The 11,219-nt window shown below is 37.7% G+C and overlaps 1 protein-coding gene and 1 long non-coding RNA gene across 2 annotated transcripts; one reads left to right on the plus strand and one right to left on the minus strand.

Moving 5' to 3' along the window:
* Nucleotides 1-443: 443 nt before the first annotated feature.
* On the minus strand, nucleotides 444-6,786 carry LOC103420294 (protein MICRORCHIDIA 7-like). Its single transcript, XM_029092748.2, has 20 exons — nucleotides 6,215-6,786; nucleotides 5,859-5,933; nucleotides 5,740-5,774; nucleotides 5,572-5,650; nucleotides 5,343-5,435; nucleotides 5,178-5,262; nucleotides 4,541-4,616; nucleotides 3,672-3,800; nucleotides 3,483-3,581; nucleotides 3,283-3,384; nucleotides 2,769-2,930; nucleotides 2,592-2,687; nucleotides 2,382-2,433; nucleotides 2,187-2,298; nucleotides 2,008-2,069; nucleotides 1,465-1,853; nucleotides 1,307-1,377; nucleotides 1,107-1,197; nucleotides 863-985; nucleotides 444-779 (listed from the first exon to the last, which is right to left on the minus strand). Exons 1-20 carry the CDS (start codon nucleotides 6,618-6,620, stop codon nucleotides 693-695), a joined length of 2,424 nt encoding a protein of 807 aa, XP_028948581.1. The 5' UTR covers nucleotides 6,621-6,786; the 3' UTR covers nucleotides 444-692.
* A 1,825-nt stretch (nucleotides 6,787-8,611) lies between these two features.
* On the plus strand, nucleotides 8,612-10,576 carry LOC139191409 (uncharacterized). The gene is made up of 2 exons (XR_011575466.1): nucleotides 8,612-8,907; nucleotides 9,464-10,576. It is a non-coding gene; the product is annotated as an uncharacterized lncRNA (long non-coding RNA).
* Nucleotides 10,577-11,219: the final 643 nt, after the last annotated feature.

Raw genomic sequence — 11,219 nt, forward strand, 5'->3', positions numbered from 1 at the left:
CATCCAAAGGTGTTGCAATAGTTTCATTAATTCCCGCGCAAAATATTTCCTAGAATTTCAATTTTTTTCACAAAAACTGAGTTATAACCCACGTTTTCAATCGATTTTGAAAACTTTTACAAGTTTTCATTATAACCAAAAAATTGTTCAGTCTACCAAACATTACTCAAAGCAAATAACAATGGGATTGAAGCGACGGGTGAACTCAGTTGAAATCCTACATCACGAAAACACTAACATAACTTACGGTGAAGAGTAGGCACGATTTGGTTCGGTTCGCTTATTTCAAAACCAAAACTTACTTATAACCGATTCAGTTCAATTTTGGTTCAGTCCGATCGCTTTTGTTTGGTTTGGGGAGAGAGAGGGAGAGAGAGAGAGAGAGTAAAATACTTCGTTATTCAAGCAACTTGACCTAATCAGAGGATGCAATGACCCATGGATTAGAGGAATAGCTAGAATAACTTTGAAACCCAACACACACTGAAGCTCATACTTCATATCATCACTCTGTCTTCTCTCCTTTTCACATTACATCAATTTACATCGCATAACTAGCGAGAAAGGCGGCGGGCGCGTTCCCCAACCATCCGATGAATGACTCCCGATCTACGTTAGACTACTTCTGAAATTCAGGTCAGCTACGTTCCGCCAACTCCTAAAGATCACTACTGAATACAATGGCAAGAGCGCTATCTATTGGATTTGAGGTTCCCGGACTTCGTTGCTTCCAGTTTCCTTACCTTGTCAAGCAATAACTGAATGGTACTGGATGCATCCTGCAAAAACAAGCAAAATAAGAGGGAAGTGGATCTTAAAAGGGAAAAGATAGGAACGAAATATAATTCGAAATTGCGCTGACCTCCAGCTTCTTTCTCAAAGTGGCCTCTTCATTGTCTCGTCGCTCCCTTTCCTCGGAGAATATGCCAATTAGAGTGTCTTGTTCTTTGTTCATTTCCACAATTTTTTCTTGTGCCGTTTGGAGCTGGTGATCACAAGACCAGGCAGTAAAATCTTATTAAATATTCCAAGAGAACAATCAGTTACTCAGGTCTACTTCCCGCTTTTCCAACCAGCTCGGCGAGAATTAGATATTAGGCATATACCTGGGTTTCAAGTGATTTGGACCTATCCTTTTCACGCTGCAATGCCTGCTCCCAATCAGCAGAAGCTCCTCTGTCCTTTATCGCCTCCAACCTGTATAGAACGAGGATGACTAGCATGCAGCATGGTGATAAAAATACTGAAGCAAACATTAAGTCGCATACAAGTATTTCTATAGTGGTGAAAAGGACAGAATAAGTACCTTTCTTTCAGTTCATGATTCTCTTTTCTCAATTGCTCCAAAACGCCTAAATCACCATTGACATCATTCCCCTGGTAATTGAACAAAACCCTAACTTTAGAAATATAATTACCCTCTAATGCAAAAAAGTGACTAGAAGCAAAGTTAGTAGAAGTAACCCTTGACTTGGAACTTCGGGTGGGTAAACTGGTTCCTGCATGCGGTGAATAATCTTGCTGAGTACTGTCCACACGTGAAGATAACCGAGTCACTGGGCCACCTTTTCCAGAGTCTTTCTTAGCAGAAAATGCCTTACTACTACTGCCATTCACTTGTTTATCAGTAACATTGACTGCCGAAGGTGATGATGGTTCAGAAGAACTTGACGATCCTTCCCCTGATTTTGAGGGGGATTGCACTCTATTTGTGGCTTTATCAGACATATGTACATTCACATGCCCATGATAAGTAGGAATATCTTTTGAAGTTCTGGAATGGAGCTTGCCGGAACCTTTAACTGGTTTCTTGCTGCCTGATGTTTTACCATTTGTTTCATAGGGAGAACCCTCTACAAATCATAAGATGAATATTTATGAGTTTATAAGGTTGACAAGGGTTTTCAATCACTACATAAGTCATGTAAATAACTGTACCGCCCACAGCAAAAGAAACATAAATTCTTGTTCCTGGTAACCAAAAAGAATGTACGGTACACAGCATACCTTTATCTGCTGAGGCATTCTTATTACGTGGAGCATAGCCGATTCTATGACAATTGTTTCTCCTGCATATGCAGTGGCGAATGCCAATTTGTGAGTATCAAAGATTAAAAAAAACAAAGCAACTCACAAAAGTCTGAACGCATTGTAAGCAATTAGCCCAAAGAACACAAACCACAAACCAGTAAGTCTTTTGCATAGCTATTAATTTTCCCTCGAGTCTTTGAAGAACTGTTGTACGCTCAAACCCCTGCTTATCATGAGCTGGTTCAACAAAATTAGCTTCTAAAAGACCTACAAGAACAAAATGCCTCAGAAACAAACTCACTTTCAGCTAATTTGTTAAAGTCAAGGAAAGTTGAATGCAGAAACAACACCTATAACACCACGGCCATCACTTCCAGCAGCATTCCAAAGCCTCCAAAATGGCTGGAGATAAAAAAGAACTTCATAAGAATTTCTTAAAGATTTATCAACTTGTGCTTAATGACTGATTAAAATTCATTGCTCAAACAACATATTCAAGAGAGAACATCTTATAAAAAAGGAAACAAACTCAAGAAATGCATAGGTTAAAACTTAAATACCTTAATCAGTCGATTCTTGTGATATACATTAAACCCTTGAACATCAATATGATGTTTTGCATCCTTCACAAAACCAATGGTGACAACAGCAACCATCTGATGATGAGTTGCATGTCATTAGAAAGACAACAAAATTATGCAAAATTATTAAAGTAAAAGTTCATCATGAAATATTACATTTAATTCCTTTGGAACCCCATCAAGACCAGGCTGTGGCCGATATGTGACTTGCTGAGACAACATCATATCATTGACTATGTTGTGGTGCTCAACATCCTTCCCACGAAGAATAATTCGGAAGTTATGAGGAAGCCGCAAATAGAGAATTGATACATAGCTCTGGAGTCAAAATGAAGAAACGTATTAATGAAAAAAAAAAGAAAAGATGAACAGAAAGACTGATTCTGTCTTCAAGTTGAACCAGGAACTATGATACAAAATCATCTTCATCTGTCACTTCAGTTCATTTCATATACTAATCTCTCCTAGTTCTTTATCATTTTACCACATGCATTAAAACCAATGTATTTTACTCCGACAACTGCAAACTAGTGGAAATATCCAAATTAACCAATGCACAGAAAAATAGTGACTAGAAGGAGATCAAATACATGAATTCCTCTGAGACACATCCCAAGCAAGGCTACTGGAAAACTGACAAGAGAGCAAATAAAATGAAATTTAGTTTTACCCTCAATGAGTGCTGGTAGGTCAAGAAAAAACGAGAATTGGGGTAGTCTTTTGCCATTTGTATACTCTTCTCGTCTCGATTAACACCTCTAATTTGAATATCCTGCAAAATCAGGCACCATATCTAATTCTGCTAGAATCACAAAGCCACTGAACAAACAAAAAAAAAAAGCAAAATTAATATCTCGTCAATCAACATACATGTGGATCAGCTTCGAAATCAAGCTCCAGCTGTCCTTCATCATCCTCCCAAAGGTTGTAGATGATTATTCGGGTTCCATGGTTTTTCATCATATAGAACTAAACAATAAATAAAAATAACAAAATTAATAACAAAACATGTATTAAATTTACCAATTTGGTAAAAGCCCTAAAACAGTAATGAATTACCTGATGATGCAGGTCTTCTTCGTCAAAAAATGGTGCCCATTCAACTATTGTTTCCAAGTTCTTATCCCAATCACTTGAAGAGGATCTTAACATCTTGTTCCAAGTCCCTTGTCCTCTCTCATAATCAAGCTTTTCATTCATGCACACAGCAAAACAAATCCTTTTAGTCAGAGGTCCTACACTAACTCAGTAACAACAAGAAACTCATTAGCTATATAGCACAATACAGAAATAATGAACTAAATGCAACTAAATGTACAATAAACTGTGGTTGCTCCACAGCTAAAGGACCAACTTGTGACTTGGGTTTTTAATTCTTTTTTGAGGGATTTGGATAAGTTTACTGAAAAATAAGAATACAAGCATACAAGTGGTGCTTCTTTTAGGAAGAGCATACATGTAATAGAAAAAACAATGGCATAGTAAAATCCAACATTAACTAGAAAAAGAAGTTATTCATAAAAAAAGGGTGTCCTCGAACCTCCACCCCTAAATCCAAATAATCCACCCTGTCAACATCCCACTCCTTTCTTCTCTCCAAACACGCCAAATAAAAACCTAGTGGATCAAATAAGAATACAAACAAACAAAAATCTCAGCTAAGGTACTCAACACAGCACCTTTTATTGCAAATTTCTCTTCCTAAGACAGTTAAAACTGATTTCACGAAAGTGATGTAAACCGTCTAGGCTGACACCTAATGCTTACCCTCTGTTATTCTAACATAATTTTTTCAGTTCCAATACACATAAAAGCCCAACCTACCTCACCGATGTGACAACTATCTATAGTCACATTGAATAAACAGAAAGACTTGAAGTGAATATGTATAAAGTCCATTAGGTAGAGAGACAATTTAAATGCCATACCATGGGAACTACAATATCTTCCTTTCCCGTGCTTGTCAAAAATGTGTAAGACAGCAATCCAATGCTCTGTGTAGCACTAAAAGAAATGTGAATGTCTCAATTAGTTTAAATAATAGAAAAAATAAATCTCAGAAGAAAAAAATATCCATTTTTATATTTTTTTCGTTTCATAATAGATAACGAGAAAAGGCGATGGGGTACACCAATAGAAGTGGTGAAATATGATCAAACACACACATGAACACACACACACACATATTGGTGAGAGTACTCATTTAACTGATACTACTTAAATCATGAACAAAAAGCATGGAATATAATTCAACTATCCAAATTCGAGCAACAAGTGATATTCAATTGCTTAATAGTTCTAGATAATTAGTTGCTCTCATTTATAAAGTCACTCTTTATGAAAAAGTGAGGGTGAGTTTGTATGAATTCTCCATGCCAAAGTGGATACACGATATGAAAATAGAAATTCCTGCACGCAATGATGGTTTCTGAACCTCAAAAGCAACACACAACTCTAAACTCTAGCGTTGTTGTTTCCATGAGCTGAAGAAAATAACCATTACCAACATAACATGAAATGCATTGTAAAAGAAACAACAATAAACAATTATGACCAGAAAGACACCTTTTTCCATCTTTTCCACTAGAACGAGAGAACACAATTACATCTGCTCCAAGCCTCATGGTACTTGTCTTAAAGCCATTTCCATCTGTGTAAAAAAGCAACTAAAATGATTCTTTGGAGATTATAGAAGACCAAAAACACTATAGCTAAATACTGGTGTCATACATTGTCCAATAGTGTTTGCAACTTTGCTTTTCGCAGAATACCCCAATGACATGCAATGTCGCATCTTATCTGGATCCATCCCACCCCCATTATCTGCAATGTACGTCAAATGAAGTGCCAAAAAATAAAAAATATGACAATTTGAGAACAAAAGTAAAACTCTCAGCGTTCTTCAAACGACATCCAACAATGAGGTAAAGTTACTGGAGAACTAAGAAAGTTAAAATACCTTCAATTAGCAACATTCTGCTTCTGTCTTTCTTATTTTCTAGCATATCTACATTAACATATGTAGCACCACTGCACACCTGCCATTAAAGTGAAGAAATAACTCCAATCAGAGAGTAAACAGAAAACGCTTGTAGAAACATAACGAAAATGAAGAACGAAAAACTACCTCGTCCAATGCATTGTCCAAGAGCTCCGCGAAAGCTGCAAAACATCACAAGGTCCTGGTCAAGCATTAAGCAAAGAAACAAAAAATCAGGCACTACACAGAACATCAATCAAATATACCTCCAAGAGCCCACTTATGGCTCGTAGCATTCGAATGCAGAAACTTCGGGTGAACCCGGACATGGTCTATCCCACCTGCATATTCAACAGTAAATTTGTTAAACATCATTGGCAGTCCTGGCTGATCATGTTAGACTCTCGAAATTAGGCAACAGACCCCATTTCTGAACAGAATCCACTCTTGCATGTAAAGAGGGAAACTTTCCAATGAGTGAAGCAGTACACTTCTACCATAGTGCCTCCATAACTTGAAAAGATCGAAAACTTTCTCGGCAACCAAACAGATCTTAGTAAAAACAAACGCAAAGAATACAATGTAGCAGATTTTGAAGAGCAACGAGAGAGTTTAAGATTACCGGCAGAAGAATCCCAATTGGCACAAGGTGCTCCTTCATAATCCCCAGCCTTCCAAAACTGCTTACAGTTCGACCGACTGACAACCCTGCCCTCTTTCCTCCGCGCAACCGCCGCCTCCGGCGCGGGAAGCAGCCGCCCCACTTCCTCCGGAGGCAGAGGGTTCAAAAACCCAACCGGAAATCCAACTCCCATCCCGTCCAACTTCCTCTTCTTCGCCAAACCCCCCGAAGCGCCGCCGCCTCCATCCGCTGAATCGTCGGAGTCGGAGTCGCTGCTGCTGCTGCTGTCGCTACTCGTGCTCAGGCAAATGACCGAATCCGGGGGCAACTTACAACCGATGCCGGTTCGCTTCGGCGTTGGAATAAACGAAGCTTCGAGAAGCTCCTGCTTCACCCTCGCGTTCATAGCTTTGAAAACGAGAGACTCAAAAGGCCGAGACGACTTATTTTATTAAGTTCCACTTTCTTTTTCTGGTTTAAACCGTGACGAAGATGAAGACGATCAAACCGCCGGGGGGCCCACTCCACGCAAATCCAACTGCAAACACATTTCAATAATTATGGGCGGTGTTGCACGCTTCTTTCTTCCTTTAGTTTTTTACAATTTATTTTAGAGAACTTTAATGAAAAGCACCGGTACCGTTTATTTTAACGAAAAACTATATTTTTATACTAAAAAGTCAATCATGGTATTATTCACTTTACCCTTTATTTTGTCCTTATCATTAAAACTCAAAGTTTTCAAGCCATTTTCATTAGTTTTCCTTTTATTTTATCCGTCTGTCATTGTTGAAAATTGAAAGATGTGTGAAAAATAAAAATAAATGTATAGATACATCTGAATTTTTTTTACTTAATTAAGGGCTCGTTGGTATTTTACTTTATTTTTATTTTTTAAAAAAGGTTTCACTCTAAAGTTAAGTAATAAAAAAATATTTAATTAAAAATAAAAAATAAAATTATTTTACAGCAATGGCCTTTTAAAAACTAAAGAGATCTCATCCGGATCTTTCATACCAAAGTCCACTAATCAATTAATTCAGACATTTGAAATTTAATCTAACGGATACAAACAGGGGCTTTAAAAGTTATAATAATTTTAGTCATTGAATCAAATTTCAAGGGCCCAAATTAATTGATGGTGGACTTTGGTGGGAGAGATCTGAAAGGGATCTCTTCCCTTTAAAAACAGCGTATAGGTTACTACAACCACAACCGCACCATTACCACCACTGCCTATCTCAAAGATCAAGTACTTTGGAAAATTTGTTGTCACGATCTCCTAACTATCGAAAACTCGAGCTAACAGAACTTTTTGACCATATAAGAAAGGGGTTAAAAAGAGGGGAAAAAAACATTTGTTAAGTGGTTGAGCTTTTTTCTTTCTTTTTTGCGGTGATTTGTGATAGAAGCATATTTATGCAACTTAGTTAACTTGTTTCTTGGCATTTACTTAGTTTAATTCTAGTTATTTTAGTACTTTAAGCTATTTTTGTGTGTTTGTAGGTTCAAATAATAAAGTTAGCAACAAAGTGCTATTTGGAGCATTTTGGAGCATTTTTGGGCCAAGATTGGATAATGCAAGCATGGAGATGAGGATGGAGGTTTTTGAAGATTTGAAGGCTAGAAATCAGCATGTGTGTGTGCAAGTGTGTTGACCTACAACTACAAACATCCATCCACTACACCCATTACATCCACTCATTACAAAACATCCATCCACTACACCCACTACATCTACTCATTACCAAACATCCATCCACTACACCCATTACATCCACTCATTACCAAACATCAATCCACTACACCTACTACATCTACAACTACAAACATCCATCCATTACACCCATTACATCCACTCATTACAAAACATCCATCCACTACACCCATTACATTCACTCATTACAAAACATCCATCCACTACACCCGTTACATCCATTATTACCAAATATTCACCCACTACACTCGTTACATCCACTCATTACCAAACATCCATCCACTACACCCACTACATCTACTCATTACTACCAAACATCCATCCATTACACCCACTACATCCACTCATTACCAAACATCCATCCACTACACCCATTACATCCACTCATTACCAAACATTCACCCACTACACCCATTACATCCACTCATTACCACAACACTCACCCACTACACCCATTACATCCACTCATTACCAAACACTCACCCACTACACCCATTACATCCACTCATTACCAAACATCCACCCATTACATCCACTAATTACCAAACATTCACCCACTACACCCATTACATCCACTAATTACCACAACATACATCACTACCACCTTAATTAGATGGTGGTCCTCTTCTTAGCCTATAAATACATCCACCCTTCATTATAACAAAGGAGGAGAAAAATCCATCCAAAGACACATTCACACGGACAGTTTAGGGAGAAGGGAGGAAGACACATTCTGCTGTAAGCCAGAGTCTTTTCTTCTTAACCATTCTACACATTCCCAAAACAAAAACATAATTCCATGCACTTTCATTTCCCTTTCCTTGCCGTGACCTCCATCCAACCTAAACACATTCAGCCATTCCCTTCCATATATCCATACACATCCATCAAACCACACTTTGTGCCGCAACAAAGAGAAGAAGGAGGACCCTTGGACGTGCTTGCCATTCAAGTTGGATTGTTAGAGCGTTTTTAGGTGTTTTCATTCTTTTGTTTTCAATGTCTAAATTTGTTTATCTTTGCTTTGTGAGTATGAGGAACTAAACCCCCCTTAGCTAGGGGGAATTCGAAACCATATTCATGCTTGCAATATGATTTGATTACTTTCAGTTGTGATTCATAAGTTGTGAATTCAATTTACTTATCCATTTGAATTAAAACTGATGGTGGACTTTGGTGGGAGAGATCCGAAAGGGATCTCTTCCCTTTAAAAACAGCGTATAAGTTACTACAACCACAACCGCACCACTACCACCATTGCCTATCTCAAAGATCAAGTACTTTGGAAAATTTGTTGTCACGATCTCCTAACTATCGAAAACTCGAGCTAACAGAACTTTTTGACCATATAAGAAAGGGGTTAAAAAGAGGGGAAAAAAAACATTTGTTAAGTGGTTGAGCTTTTTTCTTTCTTTTTTGCGGTGATTTGAGATAAGAGCATATTTATGCAACTTAGTTAGCTTGTTTCTTGGCATTTACTTAGTTTAATTCTAGTTATTTTAATACTTTAAGCTATTTTCGTGTGTTTGTAGGTTCAAATAACAAAGTTAACAACAAAGTGCTATTTGGAGTTGGGCCAAGATTGGATAGTGCAAGTATGGAGACATGAGGATGGATGTTTTTGAAGATTTGAAGGCTAGAAATCAGCATGTGTGTGTGCAAGTGTGTTGACCTACAACTACAAATATCCATCCACTACACCCGTTACATCCACTCATTACCAAACATCCATCCACTACACCCACTACATCTACTCATTACTATCAAACATCCATCCACTACACCCACTACATCCACTCATTACCAAACATCCATCAACTACACCCATTACATCTACTCATTACCAAACATTCACCCACTACACCCATTATATCCACTCATTACCACAACACTCACCCACTACACCCATTACATCCACTCATTACCAAACACTCACCCACTACACCATTACATCCACTCATTACCAAACATCCATCCACTACACCCATTACATCCACTCATTACCAAATATTCACCCACTACACCCATTACATCCACTCATTACCACAACATACACCACTACCACCTTAATTAGATGGTGGTCATCTCCCTAACCTATAAATACATCTACCCTTCACCATAACAAAGGAGGAGAAAAATCCATCCAAAGACACATTCACACGGACAGTTTATGGAGAAGGGAGGAAAACCTATTCTGCTGCAAGGCAGAGTCTTTTCTTCTTAACCATTCTACACATTCCCACAACAAAAACATAATTCCACGCACCTTCATTTCCTTTTCCTTGCCGTGACCTCCATCCAACCTAAACACATTCAGCCATTCCCTTCCATATATCCATATGCATCCATCAAACCACACCTTGTGCCGCAACAAAGAGAAGAAGGATGACCCTTGGACGTGCTTGCCATTCAAGTTGGATTGTTGGAGCGTTTTTAGGTGTTTTCATTCTTTTGTTTTCAATGTCTAAATTTGTTTATCTTTGCTTTGTGAGTATGAGGAACTAAACCCCCCTTAGCTAGGGGGAATTCGAAACCATATTCATGCTTGCAATATGATTTGATTACTTTCAGTTGTGATTCATAAGTTGTGAATTCAATTTACTTATCCATTTGAAGTAAAACTGATTTGTGTGTGTTGGTTGAGAGTGCACGCTTAATTTTCATGCATAAATCTGATGCTAGGATATAAGGAAGTTTCACCTAATCGTTATGAACTTATATTCACAAGTAGTGAAAGTTGCTCGTCACAACCGTGTTAAGTAAATTCTTGGCATAAGTTTCATGCAATTCATAGTTACAAGTGTTTCGTCAATGCTTATGATTTTCATAGAACTTAATGATTATTGCTTGTATCTCTATTATGCAATTCATGTAGGGAACTTGTGGGGAATGATTTGGGTTGTTGTATGCAATCATCCAATTCAATGAAATTAGGAAAATCTGAGGGTTAATTAGTGCAATTCACATTTAATCTGGGGTGTTGAGAATTCATGGTTGATTAAAATGCAACTGGACATCGTTTTGTTTGCAAGTGTGTCATGTGTGGAGAAGAACCTCCTAGCTAACCTATCATCCATAGTTTTACCCAAATTCGTGCAGATTTCATTAGTTTTTTAATTTACTTGTTTTGTTTTCAATTTCGTCAAAACCAAACCCCCATTTACCTTGTTGAGTCATATTAGTTAGAAACTGATTTAGTTTATGTTTTTAAGTGTTTCAAACCAAGTTAAAACCAAAGTTTGTCCAAAAGTGTGTTTAGAGTCCAAATTTGCCCAGTTTGTGTTTTTA

Source organism: Malus domestica, chromosome 14, assembly GCF_042453785.1.
Source record: "Malus domestica chromosome 14, GDT2T_hap1".
In the NCBI taxonomy this organism is placed as follows: domain Eukaryota; kingdom Viridiplantae; phylum Streptophyta; class Magnoliopsida; order Rosales; family Rosaceae; genus Malus; species Malus domestica.

Excerpts from the sequence above, each read along its gene's own strand:
- LOC103420294 (XM_029092748.2), bottom strand. The coding sequence starts at position 6,620 with ATGAACGCGAGGGTGAAGCAGGAGCTTCTCGAAGCTTCGTTTATTCCA. Across the intron at positions 3,385-3,482 it reads ATTTCGAAGCTGATCCACAT|GATATTCAAATTAGAGGTGT; the intron begins GTATGTTGATTG and ends CTGATTTTGCAG. Across the intron at positions 2,688-2,768 it reads GGGTTCCAAAGGAATTAAAT|ATGGTTGCTGTTGTCACCAT; the intron begins GTAATATTTCAT and ends ACTCATCATCAG.